The sequence below is a fragment of the Mycteria americana genome, chromosome 6, assembly GCF_035582795.1.
Source record: "Mycteria americana isolate JAX WOST 10 ecotype Jacksonville Zoo and Gardens chromosome 6, USCA_MyAme_1.0, whole genome shotgun sequence".
Taxonomy (NCBI): Eukaryota; Metazoa; Chordata; class Aves; order Ciconiiformes; family Ciconiidae; genus Mycteria; species Mycteria americana.
In genome coordinates this window covers 35,151,227-35,171,647 of record NC_134370.1, presented here as the reverse complement: position 1 = coordinate 35,171,647, position 20,421 = coordinate 35,151,227, and the positions used below count along the sequence as shown (strand labels likewise).

General features: G+C 41.7%; 1 protein-coding gene across 3 annotated transcripts in view; it reads right to left on the bottom strand.

Annotated features, from left to right (window-relative positions):
• ARID5B (AT-rich interaction domain 5B) overlaps positions 1–20,421 on the bottom strand; it is a 124,404-nt gene that overhangs the window by 65,886 nt on the left and 38,097 nt on the right. For all 3 annotated transcript variants that reach the window (XM_075505287.1, XM_075505288.1, XM_075505286.1), the window contains one exon: positions 7,871–8,101. In XM_075505287.1, the coding sequence (XP_075361402.1) occupies positions 7,871–8,101 (231 nt within the window). The remainder of the gene's footprint in view (positions 1–7,870; positions 8,102–20,421) is intronic.

Genomic DNA, 20,421 nt, shown 5'->3' with positions numbered 1-20,421 from the left:
AGCTCACTCGCTAACCCTTCGTTTGCTGGAACTACACATTAATTTTCTGCCAAACTCCGGCTAAGAAAACATGTAAACCCCACAACACCATCATGTATTCACTATTTAATTAAAAATTAAAAAGGAGAAGTTAAAAGTGCCAGACTGGAAGTGGTACACCCAGGCTCTCAGCTCTGCCACAGGTGCTTGCAGGAGGGAGGATATCTCACCTCCCATCCCGTGAGAGCCCCAAAGCCTGGGCTGTCCCAGCGGGGAGGCCGTACTGGCCACCCCACAGTTCACAGCCCTGATGCTTCCTTGAGCAGCCGGGTCATGGCCACGTGCAGCCCAGGAGCACCACGGGCATGCAGCACCTCACATTCACAGGATAAGCACCTCTCTCTCCTGGACTGCTACCCAAGGGCACCCAAAGAAGTAAGGAGCCATACCAATTTCCCAAGCACCCTCACCATGGGAGCTGTCCTCTCGCAGTGCCACCGGCCAGCCGCTGTGAGCTTCTTGGGCAGCTACCCCGCTACTCTGCGCAGGACAGACGGCCACCACCAGCCCAGCTGAGAAGTGATGCCAGAGGAAACAGGCACAAGCAGCTTTTCAGGCAGCACCTGCCCCTCCACTCAGCATCTCCTGCCTTCCTGAGGGCAGGGGGAACACGCAACCCAAATAAAATCAGCATTTCTGTAGAAGTTCTCCATAAAGGAGTTTTGATTATAAAGTGAAAAATAATCTATCTTAATATTTATCCTTGTTACAGCTATGGTTGCTAGTGAAAATGTACCCCCCAAAAGAAAAGTAGAAGCTAACAGCATTTGTTTCTATTGAAGTTCTTGCAGACAGGAAGGTATTTTATCTTACTTTACCACACATTACTTATGTTCACTTAACAGCTTGCTGTTAACCCTGGGTGAGATTCTGCCCTTGGTTAACTGGTGAAAATCTTGAGTAACAGCCACTGAAGTGGATTGAGTTATTTTGGATTTACGCCACTAAGTGAGACAGAATGTGACCCCTTATCAGTGCCTTTTTGCTTTGAGTATACAAATATTTTATGCATTTCAATGAGTGACAGAATGCAAAACTTGCAAATATTTATTTTTAGATGTATGGGGAAAAAGCAATTAGAGCTAAAAATGTTAAGAATGAAGAAATCACTTAACAGAAGCAATTATGTTGGGCACATAAACAGCTCTGCCTTCAGACATTTTATTCAAATGTTGCAGAGCACACTAGAAAATATCAATTGTTTAAAAAAACTGCAAGTATTTTTTCACAACTGAAAAATCCATCATTATAAACAACATCTGGGGATCGTTAATATCTTACTCTACAGTTGAATTAACAAAATAAGAAAGAAGTCTGACCAGAATCCAGAACATTTCCAGATTTGCTTTTTCAAGCTAAAAGCTTATGTTTGCAGAAGTGGGGTGGGAGGGAAGGGGAAATGTACATTTATCTATATTGTATATAGCACTATTATGCATTAATCATTACTTCCCCTCCAGCTATGTCCTGTTTTTGTTTTGAGAGAGTTAAAATTTGAAATATTTAGCTAAACCACCCTGCCCAGGACCTTGGAAAAGATTTGCATATTTTTCAGACTGTTGGAGATGCCACTGTAAAGATCCATCTAAGGAGGTCCCACTATCCACGCTAATAAAAAGCCTCCATACTCTTCCTATCGCATTTCTAAATCCGTAAACATTCCAGTCTTAGCAGAGCAGTGCTAGCACCAATCCCACTCATTTTTTTAACACAAACATCACATTTGTGTTAAAACAAAGAAGGCTGAAACACCTATCTGGAACCTTCAGGGTTTGCTGAATTTCACTGATATAAATTATCCTGCAGGTAGCCAAAACAGTCAATAGCAATAATGCTGATACTTTACGTCAGCTGAAAAACATTAAAAAAACACCCTTTCAGGCCTAAGTACAATTTTTGTACTAGAGCTGGTTTAAAAAGAAAAGCCAACTTTGACTCACACAAATAAAGAAAGTCATCAACAGGAAAACTGTACTTCATTTAGACTGGAAACATTCCTTCTTCCCCTTTTTTTTTTTTTAAGTCTCATTCCCTGCCAAGGTTTTGTTTTGTTATGTTTTTCCCCTAAACAACTGATTTTATCTATGAGTCACAAACTTCTGTAAACTGAGATGTATAACGAAAGCAAAGACCAAATTTCAGCTATACCAGGAGTAATGGTACCACTCTATACCCTGAAGTCATCAGCTTTCATCCTACACATTTTTTCTGGCATGTGACATATCCCTAAAAAGTGCTGCCTTCTTCATAGTGCTGTCCTGCCACGGCTTCCCCGGTCAATGACAAGAAGGAAGGTAAGTCCTTCTAAAATCATTGGCTCAGAAACCCTGGCGGCTGGGAGGATGGGTAAATCATCCCTCACTCCTAACCACTCCCTGCCAGCCCTGGAAGTGAGACAATCTGCTTTCTGCATTGTTTTACAGGGAGATCTGAGTTGTTGAAGGTTTTGGGTTTTGCTTTGTTTCTAATGTAGATTATTTTTCCCAACACAAGCAATATATCATTAAGGTTTTTTTGGGGGAAGGGGAGAGAACGGAAGTGGGGACTGGAGTGCCCTTTACACATAATTTTTTTCAATAAGCAGTTTCCCCTCTGTATTGCTCGTTATGGTAAAATGAAGAAGTTCCATTTTTCAGAGGAAAAAATTATATTAATACCACGGCAGGATGTAGTTCTCTCACTTTTTGGTATGAAATGTTTTATAAAAAATTGGCCTTTACAAGCAAAAATAAAACTTTTAACCTTCTTTTCGGGGTGAACATGTGTTTACACTACCCCAGGGACCAAACAGCTTGTTTAATGGCATATTGGACCCAGCGTGCTATAAAAATAATCCAGAATGATTTAAAATTTACCAAATAGATTTTAAAAATCGAGAAGAAATAAGGTATTCAGTTTTCTCTCACACTCCTGTTTATAGAAAAAGCAACCCCATGCTCACAAAATGAAAGTGAGCCTTCTGGTTCATCTTTAGCAGACAGGATTTATAATATTTATCCAGCAAAGCATCATGACAAATCTTTCTGTGCAAGATTTTCACCTGGCGAAGCCGATGGAGCTGTAGAAATCCACCATCACCCAAGCACCTGACCCTCCTGCTTCTAAACTGTGCGTCTGTTCCCGCCACCCTGCCAGTCCCCAAGCCTGGAAAAGGTGGAAGTCATGCTGATAGACACACCTGTACGCTACCTTGCTGTAGGGGCCCACTTGCATTTGGCAAGGCAGCCCACAACTGGGTCGCGAAAGGATCCATGCTCATCCATGAGCCCTAAAAGTCACTCCATGCGGTGGAGCAGGCGCAAGTCTGGTAGAAGGCCAAGTCACCTCCTTTGGACAAGAAAATGCAGAGGACGTGTGCTTCTCTAGCACAACTGCAGACTGATTTCTGCCCAGTGACCCTCAAATCCATCTTCTGGACGCTGCACAGGCAGCTTTGCCTCCAACTAGATCTCTTGGGTCTATAATGAAAACTATTAGGACCCTTATTTTTTCATTCCTTCTCTCTTGCAGCATATATGACCACACAGCAAATGCCAGTAAATTATATGCATTTACAAAAGTTATTCAATAACAGTAACCCCAGAGACTGATAAATGAAAAGGATTTTGAAAAATGTCTTTACCAATGATCTTGAGTTGAAGAGAAATGAATTGTTCAGCTGGTACACATTATTTTTATTTTAAGGGAGCAGGGGAATGAAGAAATAGGGTTTTGGTTTTTTCCACATGCCAATTAACAGAAGCAGTTAGATAAAGGAATGTGTAAGTGAACTCTAGTCTGTGCAGAGAAATAAAATGAGGCCATGAAGAGAACTGATCCCATTTGCTCACCCTGCTGCGTCCAACCGGTCGCTCCCTTGGGCAGGCAGACACAGCCTGCGGGGCCACAGCAGGGACTGTGCTGCCACTGCTGCCCAGGTCCAGCCCGCGGTCTTCCCATGGCCCCAGCTCAGTGCCACCTGCAAGCCTGCACGGGCTGGTGGCACTGCCAGGCAGGGCTCAAGCCTTTGTGCTTCAGTTTGACCATGGACAACTCCACTCCAGCCCCCTGTGCAGGTTCAAGATCTCAGATTTCTTGTTCCTAGCCAGCAACACCAGCATTTCATTATTTACCTGGACTGTTTCATGCTGGTGAGGACCTCTAATTGCTCTTATTTCAGGAGGGGAAGAGGTACACAGTCTGACCATGGTCATATCCATGAACTTTGGCTATCAAGATATCCAAGCACAGCTTATGTCTTCTGCTTTCTGAACAGATGCAAGCTTTTGAGCCTGTTTGCATTCTGGAGGGGAACCCTACAAGTCAGTTAGATTAACTAATCAGTAGTTATATCAACAAGAATGGGAGCGGGAGGCTTCCCGCTCACAGCAGTCTTTCCTCTATAAATGGAGAGCAAGTCCTTCCCTGGCAGGCTGCAAAGAAATAGACGCAAATGTTTGAGCCTTCCAGCTGCTGAGCCGATTCCTCAGCAGCTCGCTTCTCCAGGGCCTCCTTGGTGGGACTTTGTGGCACACTGAACCAAGTTAGAGGAGAAGCAGAAAAGGACTTTGCGAGAAAATCAGTCCTGAATATTCCTGCCCAAACCACTTGGGCACGTGCCATACAGCAGTGCACAGGCAGGACGGATGCAGACACAGGTAGCGGCAGTGTGGGCAGCAAGTACTGGCTGTGGTAGCCCACGCTGAAGCCGGAGGGGAAGCTTAACGCAGCCTAACCCTTACAGAAGCTCTATGGAAATACAGAGGCCATCCACATGGGACTGCCTGAAGCATCAAAGCATCCTTTCCAGCCACTTCTGCAGGAGCTGACAGACAGCATCTACATACCTTTTCTACTTAAAGAAAAAAAGCCCACACCAAAAAAACATTCTTTATTGTCAACAAAACTTAATTTTTCTTCCTCATTTCCTGCTTTATTTATTTTTTTGTTAACCTCCACAGAATGGTGAAGAAAATGGGGAGGATGAGAAGGAGTCAGAGCTGAACAAAAAGGTTTTTGTTAAAAATGTATAATAAAAGTAGAGAGAATACTTCCTGGAAAAAACATTTTTCTCTATTAAAACTGCCTAACAAGGACAACAGCTTACACGCTGCGGTGAACGGGGCTCTTTGTAAAGGTGGTTCTGGTATCTCACTTGTGACATGCTGTATCTGTCACACAGTATACTCCAACGCTCAGAGAACGTGTAACACCTTCCCCAACAGCAACGTTTCTGAAGACGACCTGGCATCCATATCAGAAGCCAGCACTTCTCACATAAAGACATTAGTAGACCGTATTTCCCAAATTTTGTACTTGCTTTAGAGTTTGGAGAATTTCAGGTGATGGGGATATACACACGTTCCTATCTTGTTCCTTCTGCACGCTTCTTTCATTTGCAAAGTAAGAAATAGCCAAGCCCTTCAAATTAAATGTGTCTGGATCTCCTTATAGACACCTTTTAAGAATTTTAGTCACATTTCTGTAATCTGGTCTCCCCTCAGATTTGACTGATAAATACCAGTGCCTTAGAGTAATCCATTTATCTACTGTACCACCCTGCCTCTGTTTAGCTTTAGCAGTCATCACTTTCCACATGTGACATCAATCTACATGCTATCAATGTAAACTGTTTGTATAACGAAGTGTTGTACATTTTATTGTCCTGCCAGCAAAGAAAAGGATAAAATAGCACTTTGCCTGTTGCCTTCAACAAAGGTAATATAATTGACACCATACATTTTGCAATACAGAAACGGAACCATACATTGGCCAGTTTTTTCCTCCTAACACAGCAGGGCTTGCAAATTTTACCACATCATTATTTTCATAAGAAATACTTTTAAAGCGTAGTATTTTTTTTTGTTTTTTATAGGCATTTTAAAAAATCTGCTTCTTAAACCAAACTAAATTTTAAATACACATTATTAATTTCTATGGCTAAGATTTCTGTGGCTCTGGTTTGATAATGAGATAATTGCCTCGCAAAGGTCAGGAGAACAGCATAGTTAGCTTTCAGAGACTGAACAAAGCACTTGCTATGGTTCACTAAGCGTAGTTTCTGCATCACTCCACATCTCTTTGATTCATCTATTACTAATATTCCATGATACACTTACATTATGGATCCAACTATTTCAACAAACCTGTAATCAAGGAATGACCCTGAATAAAATACTCCACAGAAAGCAGATGGTACGCTCATCAAACGCCTTCAAGCCTAAAATAACCTTTCCCATATAAGAAGGATAGTCAATTAAAACTGAACTTTATGTTCTGAGCTGGAGCTCAGAGTAAATAAAAATCGACATGATACTATTGTGTTATTGGACCAAAATTCCAGGGCATTTCATTCATTTTTTCACCACCCCCACCCCCTAAGAGCAACCAACACTTTTATTCATAGTTCATTCAAAGCCTGTAATGTTTTGTGTGAGTGTGAGCAGACTTGACAGTTTGGGCCAGATCCTGCAAATGCTTGACATCACAAAATTAAAACTATTCACAGCAGTAATGTGCTCCAGTGACAACACTGTGTGAGGAAGGATCTCTCCTGCCTGTCGGAAGCTGATCGGTGCAGCAGCAGAGGAGCAGTCCTGCACTACCTCACAAATGCCACCCCAATGCCACCAGTTGGGTTGGCATTTCTCTGCCAACACAACAAGGCCTGGACTGGGCACCAAGCTTAAAGCCAGCATGCTAGATTTAGGAAAAAGGGGGAGATGATTCTCCCATCACAGGCATCATTGAACCCCTTCCCTCTCACTCCCATTATTATATGTTAAATGCATAATCAGAAATTCCCTCTCTAAGAGACCACAAGAGCTTCCTTGCAGAGATGTAGGGATCTCACACAGCAACGGTGTACCCACTGCTATGCAAACAGACTTTGCTAGCATTAGCCACAGCGCTCATCCATCTGGTGATATGGGTAATAAAACTTAATTCTCTCAGCATAGGTACACTGCTAAAGAAATTACACTGGACCCATTACTGGCGTTACCCTGGGTGTGTACACAACATACATTCTGCCACGCATTCAGCAGCACATCCGCTGCCCTTGGGTTGATCTGACACAAAAAAACAAAAGGTGTGAAATCACCTGGCACCTATCAGGAGTTGAATCTTGCAGCCCTCTCTCCCAGCTCTAAGGGGCTGCATACTCCTCTGGAGCTGCAGAGTATTCTCTACACCCTTTGAATTAAGAGGTCACCTCCCAGAAGTGCCTCTGCACTTGTAAAATCAAGCTCCTAGCACTGGCAAAGGCCCCGCTGGAAAAGCCCACGTTCCAGGAAGGCCAGAAACACACCAGGTATTGCTGACATTTGCTCAGGGCCCTGGGAGCATACACGCGGTTGATGAGTGCTCTGCAACAGCAATGGGACGCGCAGGGATTCTCTCCTATTTTGCATTTGTTAGCATATTGCACCAACAATGACTTTAAAAAATACCAACATGCTTTGTAAACCTTCTGGAAAGACATAGGTTATAGGCGAATAGTTAAGGTAAATAAACTTCAAATCCAGACAAGGGATCCTTTCTCTCATACCGAGTAACTGTGCTATACTCCCTTGTAACATTTATCACACGCTGTAACATTTATACACAATCTACTCTGTAACATTTATCTTTGATTGTGATAAACTCAAGTTGCAATACTGATATCACTAGTGGCTAGAAGCCTTCAGTCTCACACAGGGAAGAGCACATTTGGTACTGAACATTTCAAACACAAATAGCATTGGTTCATTTCAAAGGAATCACAACTTCCCCTTGGAAATCAGTGGACACTTAAAAAGAAGAAAAATGTCTTTACTCGTGAGAAAAAGAAAATAGCTGTAATGTGACTTACCAAACTCATCACATATACTTTCATTTTCTATTAGAGTAGGATGATCAAATGTATCCCGACAGTAGAAGATTTGGGGGTTCTTGCTTGTTACTGCAATGCCTCCCAGGGCTAAAACGAACTGGTCTGTTAGTATTGAAGAAGGCTTGTCCTGAATGCGCTTTAACATGGAACGATATCGACAGTACTGTGGATAGCTGAGAATTAGCAGGTTTGAATCTTCATCATCCTCACCTGGAAGAAGAAAGAAAAAAAAATACTCTTAGTATGTCAGAAAAATACAAGACAAGGGCTGCAACTCAAGCATCTCAGAAAACCCATAGCCCACTGGTTCAGTCTTTTTTCTCAAGACCTATCTTTTATAGCACAGTGGTTTTTGAAAGAAAGGTTAAAAATAGAAATTTAAAAGTTTATTGAAACAGCTTCTTTTCTGGCTTTCTGTTCAGTTGTCCCATGCTTACCCACAAGAACTCTACCTGGATAAGTAAGAAACCACCGCTCTGCAGAAGCTGGCCAACGGCCTGAATCAAAGTGCTCTCCATACTTTGCCAACTTGGCTGCTTTGATAGAAATATTATGTGTCATTTTTACTCAGCTCCCTATACAGCCTTACTGAACTCATGTTTACACCAGCTAACGTCTTTTAAAAATAACAACATACAAGCCCCAGAGCATACAGCTATTAATTTTCCTTTGAAATATCTGATACTGGCAACTACCAAAGGGCCCCCGGGCCAGGGAGGTGGGCTGATCTGACCTGGTCATTGATGCTAAGCTATCCCAACAGATGGAAATCACTTTCCTCACATTAACTGTAAATGCAGCAGGACTCAATAAAACACCTACAGAGCACAACGAGCAAATAAATTTCCAAACAGCTCGTACTGTCAAAATGTGGGCTCAAAATACAAAGCAATCTAGAGCTCAGACCTTTCCATTCCCCCAGATTTTAGATGATATTAGGCATAAAGGCAGCAGATTTTGAAATATCACAATCAAGTTTCATCATATGATAACCAGCAGGAAACCTAACAGCAAAAAAACCGCAACCAGAGACACAAACATGAGAAATTATTCATTTGCAGGTATGCAGCCAGTACTTAACAGCACTTCTTTTTATACTCATTTATCTCCTCAGGTGGGGTAACTGAACATGGCTTTCCATGCATGCCAATGAAGACAAAGCAAGAGCATGCAGTTTATGTTTTCTGCTGTACTCTGATTACTGAATAACTCAGCTATTTCTTCTCTCAGAGACAAAAGGTCTACTATTTAATCCCATTACCAATACTGAAATCATCTTTCTTACCCTTAAAGTAAAAATCACTTCAGATATTGAAAGAAATGTCAGATCAGTTCTCCCCAACTAAATATGATGGCACAACTCATCTTGATTCGTGTGAGGCAATGGAAATGTTGACACATAAAAGGCTAAATTTTAAGAAGTCTCTGGAAGCAGATATATCACCTTAAATGTCATCACTGCAGACGAATGCAATGCTGCAAAAAAAATTAACACGGCAGACGGACTTGGGAAGTACTGTTTTTACAAGCACAGCTCCTGAAAGCCATCACTTTTAAAAACTCAGAACTTTGCCTGCTACCCTGACGTAGGTGGGGAGATCAAACAATTTGTGTACAAAAGGAAGAGTAACACATTTTGGTAAACAGCATTTACATTACTTTTCTAAGAAAATACAATTTATGGCCCTAAAACCTCTTTTGGTCAATCAGGATGTGGTCATGCTTTTCTTTGTTTTCAACAAGCAAGTATCCCATAAGCCTACACAACAGCACGACTAAGCCAATTGCTCCTGGGAATAAGACTCACTCTTCTTTATTAGGAAACTCTAAAAATCAGATCAGGAAAACTGTTCTAGGAATTAACATGCACATGATCCATCCTTTAGCTCCTTCGAGAGTTTCATATACGCCTGCCTGACAGTTATTACTACTCTATACCTTTGTGTAGATAGGGGTGAGCTGAATCTGTTGATCTGACAGCACTTTTCTCGTGCCAGGATGTGGTCAGCTTTTTAAACAGGGTGTATATAAATGTATGTCCCATGTGCCTTTGTAGTAAACCATTAGTTTCTAGACAAATGTGCTGTAAGTCCCTGCGCAGAACTACACAAACTTTCTATCCCTGACAACTGACGACTTAACTCAAACCCCTGGCATAAATTAAAATCGTGTCATTTTTTACAGGATCACTTTTACACATGCTTGTGCAACTCCAATGAGTACTTTATGATGCATTTGTTTCCTTTCTTTATTCACTCCAGGTTCAATAGATAAATCTAAGAACGAACAAAGGCTGAATAAACTGAAGATTTGTTTAGTGAAAGACAAACAGTGTTCCTGGAACAAAGACTTTTTTTCTCAACCACGCCCACATGAGAAAAGAGAAATCAAAGTAGACCAATCCCTAATAAAATGCAAGCCCAAAGAAGTAGTATTTTTCTTCTAGCAAAATCTAACACGCACCATTTAATAGAGGGCTTAGTGTATATTGCTGAATATTTTTTATAAATATGGTTAGAAAGAGTTTACTCTTAGGAGGAGGAGAAATCAAAACGTGGATCACATTCCATTAAAATCAAGAAAAACAACGTAATTTCTAAAAACATTTAACTGAGATCTTAGAAAACTGAGATGCTGTATTTCTGAATCTCATTTTAGCTTCAACAGAGAGAACATGGTAAAAGATAATACCTACAGTACGCTGTTTGTAAGGTTCAACTGAAATTACTCTAATCCCATGCTTATATCATAATTGTGTGTTTTAATAACCCTCTCCAATGTCAATTTTTCATTTATTTATATATTTCAGGCCTGAAAACAGAGAAACTGTAATTAAGGGGCAAGGTTCCACCCCTGCCTTCCAAGCACTGCCTATATATGCATAGATGTAATCCAACAGTTCCCTTTGTGAGGGGTAAAGAGAGCTGGGATTTGGCACAGCCTGGCATTTATGTTGGATTACATGTTCTTCAAGTTGTCTTTGTAAGTAAGAGATGCATGAAATGCCAAACACAATGAATCTGTGCAAGAACTGACTTTTCAAATCAGCACAACCATTTTTAATATGTAATGCAAGACAATTAGAAGGCCCAAAAGAAAAAAAAATAAAGCCTGCTAAAAGCATGAATTCCTAACAAATCCGTCTAGAGCCAAAACTATTTACAGAGAGAGCAGAGAAATACAAAACTGTAACTCGCTTTTTGTTTGCTTGTTTCGGAAACAACAGCCTATAATGTTATTGCTAACCGCCATAATCTACTCTCAACATCAGTAAGCATTTTTTTCTTTAAAAAGACCTTCACACCAGGATTTTATAGAGCTTGATGGAAAAACTATGCATGTTCCTTCCTGTACCTAATTACCTCAACTGCAAAAGCTGCCAAGTATTTTGCCCTTTAGTTCTTTTAATCGTATTAGTGCAAATGCATTTGGATGCCAACAGAAACAAACATTTAAAGATTTTTGCTTAAAAGATTCCAAATATGTATGAGGCTGGTGCTAGGAAAGCACACTCCACTTCTTCCCAGAAAGCACAGAGTTATTTCTGTGGAAGAAATATGAATTTGTGCCTCTTGTAAGACTAAATGTCTAGTTTCGACCCAATTTAAGTAAAATAATGTCAATATGAACTGCTCTCACAATGATTTATGCTACCTTCTGTTACTTTATTACATTAGACATTCCTTTCTCTAAGCTTTATACTTTTCGCCGTGCTCCTAGCAACCACATAAAGGCTGAGCACCAACTTTACGCGCCTGGCACCCTTCCAGGCTTGACTGTTATTGATAATTATATTGAAGTTTCAATTTAATTGCTACTCTGTTGTGACACAGAATATTTTTTGTAATTAGGCATTTCCCATTTTCTGTCCATTCATTTTTTGTATTACTGAAAAAGATTTTTTTTCTCCCAGAAAACATAAGCAGAACAATGATACAGATAAGGGTACATACATCTGTTACTATCATTACCGACACAGTAATGTGAAGGGAAGAAAAAAAAAATTTAAAGGAAAAAAAATTGTGAATATAATTTCTCGGAAGGTAATTTTCTTTTCAGTTTAAGTGCTCTTATTCTTCTTACAGTTACTCAATGATTTCCTGTTCTTATTACAAGACATTATACAGAAAGTCATTTTTAAAAAGGAAATGTACTAAAGCAGGAGGCTAAATAGCGTCACTCGCTTGCTATGGTTTGAAATTCCAAACTTTTGCATCTCTTTTATCAATTTGCTGCTCTACCTTTGTGCAATATATTCTACCACAAATCTACTGTCTCTTCTGAGGCAGTTAACACAAATGTATACATCAAAGAGGAAAACACACTTGCAGTTAAACTGCAGGCGAAAGAAAAAAAAAAAAGAAAAAAACCCCTTTTTTTTCCTCCTCACTGTAGCTGGTAAATTGGAGGCAAGCCAAGCCTAGGAGTGGAAAATATTAAAAAGTAAAAAAAAAAAAAAAAAAAAAAAAGAAAGAAGAAAGCTTGATTAAAAAGCGAGAGAAGAGATATTCAGTTCTAAATCTAAATGAATAAGCCACAAACTATTTCATAAAAACATACTGTGACGTAAATTACACATCAGTATTGCACTGTTGTGGTTATTTTGAGAAATGGCTTGTACTGTAAGTCAGCTGGTAAAACCCCACCCTTAATGATTTTGTAATTCTCCATACAGCAATCAACTGGAGCAGTCATGAAATTGCCAAGAAGGAAAACAGACAGAGCTGTAGAGAGTTTGTAATAAAAAGATAATGTACTTTTAACACAACAGAAGTAGAAGATTGGTTTTATTAACTAAAAAAACTACTTAAAAGGTCCCAGGCTTGCCATTTGTTTTGATAAATGTTAACACAGATCTTCATAAGATAAGCAATGTAAGTATCAGGGGAACCAGATAAAATGGGACAATGCTTTGGTGTGTGGGTAGCAAATTGAGCAAGGGAGTTATTTGGAATATAGAGCGAAAATGAAGGAAGTTGCAGGGCTCTGTCCGTCAGCCTCCTCTCTTGCGTGATGCCCTCACTACTCTGCCTTCTTTCATTACCCTCAGTTGCTAAGGGGGTCTTCCAGAGGATGCACATATCATAATTAGTTTATCATTGCTTGTATGCGTGGCTTTGACCATATCATCAATATGTAGCAGGTACAGAGGTAACGGAGGATGCATCTGGATGTCCAGAGGGACTGGGAACGGCAATGGTTAGCCGTGCTGAATGAACACGGCTGTGACTCCCAAGATGGGATGTCTCTTGACTATTGCAGGGCAGTGTTCAGGTGTCACTGCCCTCCCAAGACTGGTCCTCAGCAACCCACTGGAGCACACATGATGGGACTCATTTCATCTAATAATGCAGTTTTAGTCCACGATAGTTGTGCAGATCCCTGTGTAGTCAGAGAGATCTCCTTCCAACCTGCTGGTTTAGAAGACACGGATCAACTCACTCTCTGGAGTTACTACTCCCTCATCAATGACAACTAGCTTAGTCTAGAGGCTTGACTTGCAGATCAAATTAAGTGAGTGAAATGAATTCCACCTAAGTGACAACACAGTCTGCCCTATGCCAAAGCGATGGTTGAAATGCATGCTAAAAAATCCCCTCCCAGCAGATACACTCGCCATCAAGATAAAAAAGGTTGATCTCATCTGTGACAATAGACTTTGGCTCTTCCAGCTCTTAAGATAGGATCCAGTTCTCCTTCCCCTGTTCTACTCCTTTGCCAAGGACTTTCTGCAGTACGGGCATGAGAACACAGGTGTAGACGAGACAAAGATGTGTGTAGCTAACCCTTCAAAACCAACAACTGCAGGTCAGACACACTCTGCACATCTCAAAGCTGCCTGTTCTAATAACATCCCAAGGGGAGATAGCACAACTTTCCAGCAGACAGAAATGAACTTCCTACACAATTACCTAAAAAACCTGAATCCCTCAAAAAGTCAAAGAGCAACAGAAACAGCAGAACAACGAAAGAGTAACCAGAATGAGGATGAAGAAACTGGGTCTTTATGACCTAAAAACCTTTAAGAGGAATCTTGCAATGAAAACACCTTCCCATATCACCATCCAGTCATAATGTGCCAAATACTCCCAAATCATCACCCAGATAACTGCAGTTGGCCAAGAAGCTATGCCAATCATCACCTACATCTCTGGGTACTCCTATGAGAGAAAGGATGGCTCTCCCAATGAAATAACCTTCATGGGAGAATTATGGCTGGCTCCTTACTTGACCACTTCACACATCGAATTCCCTGCGCAGACACAAGGCTAAGAACCCCAGTAGGAATCCACGTCCCTTTGCATCAGGCTGCTGTGAGCTAGGAGCAACAGCTGAGGTGTTCAGGTAGCTGCATCATCATCACGAAACTACTTCTGCATGCTCTAGCACACCAATCCACTCTCTCTCCCGTGATTAGGGAAGACTTACCAAACACAGCTCTTCCAATTCACCCTGCCTTTTCACTCCCACAGTCTTTGTTCGCTCTAGTAATGCTACTTGGTGTGCCTTGGCTGGCTAATTAATCACAAGACCTAAAAATATTAATCTAAGAATGATATTTCTCTCACAGGTAAATGCAAATACAGTAAGGATTTAACCCCATGAGATGGGACAGGAAATCTGTGGTTTTGGGGTTAAATAAATTTGGGTAAATTATTGACACAACAGGGATACTGCGTTGTTGGCAGGACCCATGCTACTCATCCTTGCTTTGAGAACCCCCCTCTATTTGAATGCTAATGCAATCAAGAACAAAGGCAACGTGTTGCAGGATAGGGAACACAGTGATTACATTTATGTTTAGCAGATAATGATGACGTTAACAAGCTGCCTGTAATTCTTACGTGGATGTTTGCCTGCCTGATTTTGCTTTTAAATTGATCAAAAGGCAAAAGCCATTTCTGCCAACATACAGAATAAAACACTCAGCCTTTCTGCATGTATCAGATATTTCTTCCCTTGTAAGGAGGAGACGGAGCTAATTCTCAGAATTTTGTGCCACTTCCCCAGCCCTCCGTTTTCTGTCACAGCGCCAGCAGCGCATCAGCCGTTCAGAGAATTCCTAAGATTAGTTTAACATTTGAAAGAAAGAGAATACTTACAAATCTACTGGAGATTGAAACTACTGTTCAAGCCAACAGCAATACAGTCATTAAAAAAAAAAGAAAAAAGACAGCACCATCTAATGCGTACTTAAAGCACATGGCTGAAGAACATTTTGCTGTCGGTGATTTGGATCCGAGATGTTCTAGTACTACTTAACGGAGATGAAACCGAGTATGTTGATTGATGACTGACAGTAGGTCCATATAATCAAATCCTCCATAATATTTATCTCGTTAAATCACCCTGAATTCGAATCATAAATCCAATTTTTGAAGAAGACGAAAGAAATCTAATACTGAAAAAGTTTCCAACCAGGCATTCAACATACTTTTTCAAACCCTAATCTAATATTCAGCTCCTCATAACTGCAGCTCCTAACCTGGGCTCTCAGGATCCTCCTGCGCCTTAGGAAGCGGGTTTATGAGGTGTTTCTAGACTCAAAAGAAAAGTGACTGACAATCGTCATTTCCAGCTTTTATATAACCCTGCCATCCACAGGCCTCAAACTGCTTTACGGAGACGAGTAAAAATTATTATCCCCATTACACAGAGAGAGAAACTGAGACAGAGAGAGCTTAAAGGATTTATTCTACAGCATCAAGCAACTTAGAGAGCAAGGGAGAGAGCAAACAGCCCAGGCAGAAATCCTTGTTGGTGGGGATTTCTGGGTAAGTTAGAGTTTCCTAAGTTTCCTCGACAGGGAAGTGGCCATCTCCAGCCACCCCAGCCAGCCTGCCTGCCTCCACCAGAGACAGGGGATGGATCAGGTGGGGGCTCTGTGTTGATGCTTCTCTCCTACCACAACCATTTTCCCTGTCCCACACAATCCCTGTCACTCCTTCATTTTATTTAGCTGCTGCCCAGCTGGGATTATCTTCCCCCTCCATGGAGTGTTTGCAAAGCAGCGGTTCGCCCTCCCACCGAACGGCAGGTGACTGCCGCGACAATAGCTGACAGAGCACGAGAAGAGTGAGCCGATGCTGGGGATGTGTCCAAGCTCAGAGCTGGGCTGTGAAATCATCTCCCTGCCTCCCAAAATTTCCTTCTCTCCTTACTCCGCAGGTCACAGGCATAGGCCAGCCCATGTCCAAACAGCCACGGATGGCTACAGAAAACCACTCTGATATAAAAGGTTTTTAAACTGCCCTATTAGCTTTCTAAAGCAGATGGAGACGAGGGAAGGGGGAGATTGACTGTAGAAGGGAACACATGCTGCCTGTCCTCTTGAATGTTCTGGGTCATGTGGACCATTCAGGTTGAATGTGCATCAGCTTTAAAACAAGTATTTATCCTGGTTGTCGTGGTTACTGATAAGCAGCTTCAATTCTGCTGATAACAAAAAGAAGGAAAGAATTAAAAAGGGGAGGGGGGCTGAAAACATAATTTGGTAATATGACAAAGCCAAGAAGAGGAATTAAATCACATTAAACAAGCCAATTGTACTGTAAATGGCTCTGCCTCTGTATTTGCTTTTAAATCATCTAAGGCTCTAACATGGCAGCTGCTTCAGTTTTAACAAACAAACAGTAAAAATTCCTTTTAATAACGAAAGGAAATAATGATATACTTTGCTTTAGCTGAATTCAAACATAATTTAATTTTTCCTGAGGTGAGATTTGCACAGGGAACAATCAGATAATAAGTGTTATCATTCTCATAGACAAAACTGAACCAGCACTTTGCAATTCAAAGTGCTATTTAATGCACCATTTTCAGCAATCTCTGAACACCATCCAACATACCACTGAACTACGCTTCAGTACTTACACATAAAGCCTGATCCTGCAAATACTTGAGCATGGGAGTTATGTACAAACACAAGTACTTCCACTGCTGCTGTGGCTGAAGTTACACATTCCCTAAAGTGCCTTCATAAGGGGGGTCACGTCCAGGAACTTCTACAACATCTTCTCATCGTCTTTATTATTATTACTATTACTATTACTATGATTAGGTGTCTTGGTCTCCCTTTCTTCTGAAGTGTAGCACTGCACAGAGAAAATACTGGAGAATGAAAAACTCTGCTCTTGCAGAGAAACATGCAACTAGAGCCACTGGCAAGAGCGGGACACACATTTTTACAGCGATGGCAATTAACCACTGGAACAACGAGCTCGAGGATGTAACAGGTTCCCCAATCCAGTGCTCAAGACTGAATCTTTTTTTCCAGAAGATATTCTCTGGTCCGATGAGTTTTAAAGTTGTGGTCTGTTTATTTGCTCTCTGTCCTGAAGAGGTCCACGACAAATCTATACTTGCTTGGGAAAATTTTAAGGCATGAAAAACTGGAAAAAAAAAAAAAAAAAGGAAAGCCACTGAGAGTTAAACTGAGTTACTGGGCTTAATATCTGAGTAACTGGGTTAACTGGGTCTCCTGTCGTCTCCTCTCTCTTTCACCTCCGCACACCATTCAAACACAAATGAGAGAGAAGCATACGCAGCCTTACTTACAAGGGACTGTTACACCACCTTTTCCACATGGCAGAATCAACCGCCTTCATTTTCCATTGCCCCCAAAAGTATGAGTCAAAAGCCTTATCTTGGTGTTTCACACGGGGCCCTTTCACTATCATTCTGAAAATTCGGAGGAACTGTGCCCTCCTCGAAATAGCAACGGCAGAAGCTGCCGGTCCCAGAGCTGTGACACAAGGGGTGGAGGGTGGAAATGGTCCAGTGATTTAAACAGTTGAGCTCTGCTTTTGACATTTATGCCCTCTTTGAAACCCTTAATGAAGTAACAACCCCGTTAATTCTTGCAGGGTATTTAGTACACATAAAAACTGCATTATCTACTATCTACAATTTACTACACACAAGCAGTATCTGGCTCTGTATAAAAATAACAAGCTCACTGTAACCCTCCGCTCCCTAACCATACTGCTGATTTCTTTGACACATGGAGAAGTGAGAATAATTACATTTTACTGAGTGCGTCTCATTACACTGATTTAAGTAAGATTTCCAAAGCTGCAAAAATATGCTTTTCGATTTCATTTGTTTCTAGCAATTCACTCTGCAGACGGTTAGTAAAACCTTCAGAAATCATCATCAATATGGACAAAAATTGTACCCTTCTCATGTGGACATTTGACAGAGGGATAATAGGGTCTAGAAACACCACAGTCAGACGTTTCTCTTCTATTTAATGTTTCCTTCTGTGCCAAACATAATATAACAGACAAGTGTTAGAGAGACATGCAGGGGGGAGTCTGAATAGAGAGCTTTAAAAGAGGTCCTTAATAGAGAAGCTGTATGCTTAGTCTTCAACAACATTCAATGGCAATTTATTTGCAGCCATTTTCTCATGTAACCTTTCACATGGGAGCAGGTAAGATAGAGCACAAGACAATTTGTCAACTGCCAGATATGAACAAAAGAAACCATTTTTAATAAGCTTCAGCGGCCCCTTGTATTTGTTTTGCAACATGTTAATAACTTTTTTGGAAGCCAATCAAAGACAAGAAGAGAAAAAGAAGTCAAGCTGGGAAACAAAAACCACAGTTAAAGAATTTTACAGATAAACTTGTGTTATCATCTGCAGTGTAATAATGCTTAAATCCAGGAGTGGCACAGAATTAGAATTAGCATGATGCCATTTCTTTAAAAAAAAAAAAATTGCAATTACAAAAATGCTAGCGCCGTATATTTTTTTTCCCAAGAATTTGCTGTCCTTTATCTCATCGCAATGTAGTACATACCTGCTCCAAAACAACCTTGCTCTGGTTCCCCTCCTTCCCGGTGACGAGGTGAAACTCAACATGAGGACTATCATGAGGAAAGGCCAGTTGGGAGTTGCCAAACTCCAGGCCATTGACCCAACTCCCCTGCACCACACTCCCCTAGCTACTTCGGGAGTCTCACCTCCTAACGGAACTTCTCATGTTGCACCGAATAACCCCCAAATTGTTGCTGTGAAAAACAAACCAAATGTAGCTTCAATAGCTGTTAGAGGTATACAAGTCTGTGGTTGCTCATTTAACCCAATTCTGCATCACAACAAAGCAGACTCAAGCTGAAGAGGAGTAATAGGAAGAAGGTGTAAAGGAAAAGGGAGCTAATGTACTCCCCCACCTAGGATATGAGGACCAAAACCTGAGCAATATGCAGGACAATATGAACAAACCAACTGTGCTGAAGTTCAGCAATGCCAGAGCCTTCCTGTGTGACCGAGGTCATAACATTAGGTCTTTCTGTGGCACGGCCTCATTTCTGTGGAAAAGGAATTAGTCGCAGGCATGTGAGAACTTGTGGGTCAGTTGCTCCTGATCCCTTCACCTTCCTGCAGGCATGAGAGGAGGTTCAGAAAGCCTCCTCAAAATGGTATCTATGGACACCTGTGCCAAAAGGGTTTCTGCAGGGCTAAGGTTCAACCATTGGACCAAATGGCTCATACGAGCCCTCAGTCCCATTTCTAAGGGAAGCATTTCTAAGGGAAGGAGAGATATGGATTTGATGGGTGGACTGTTCAGTGGATAAGGAATTGGTTGGATGGCTGCATCCAGAGGGTAGCGGTCAATGGCTCAATGTCCAGATGGAGATCAGTGACAAGTGGTGTCCCTCAGGGGTCCATACTGGGACCAGTGCTGTTCAATATTTTCATCAATGACATTGACAGCGAGATCAAGTGCACCCTCAGCAAGTTTGCAGATGACACCAAGCTGAGTGGTGCAGCGGACACGCCAGAAGGACGGGATGTCATCCAGAGGGACCTGGACAAGCTGGAGAAGTGGGCCTGTGTGAACCTCATGAGGTTCAACAAGGCCAAGTGCAGGGTCCTGCACCTGGGTCGGGGCAATCCTTGGTTTCAATAGAGACTGGGGGATGATGTGATCGAGAGCAGTCCTGTAGAAAAGGACTTGGGGGTACTGATGGACGAAAAGCTGGACATGAGCCAGCAATGCGCACTCACAGCCCAGGCGGCCAACCGTATCCTGGGCTGCATCAAAAGAAGCATGGCCAGCAGGTCGAGGGAGGTGATTCTGTCCCTCTACTCCACTCTGGTAAGACCCCACCCAGAGTACTGCATCCAGCTCTGGAGCCCTCAGCACAAGAAGGACATGGAGCTGTTGGGGCGGGTCCAGAGGAGGGCCACAAAAATGACCTGAGGGCTGGAGCACCTCTTCTGTGAAGACAGGCTGAGAGAGTTGGGGTTGTTCAGCCTGGAGAAGAGAAGGCTCCAGGGAGACCTTATAGCAGCCTTCCAGTACTTAAAGGGGGCCTATAGGAAAGACAGGGACAGACCTTTTAGCAAGGCCTGTTGTGACAGGACAAGGAGTAATGGTTTTAAACTAAGGGAGGGCAGATTTAGACTGGATTTAAGAAAGAGATTTTTTACAATGAGGGTGGTGAGGCACTGGAGCAGGTTGCCCAGAAGAGGTAGTGGAGGCCCCATCCCTGGAAACATTCAAGGTCAGGTTGGATGG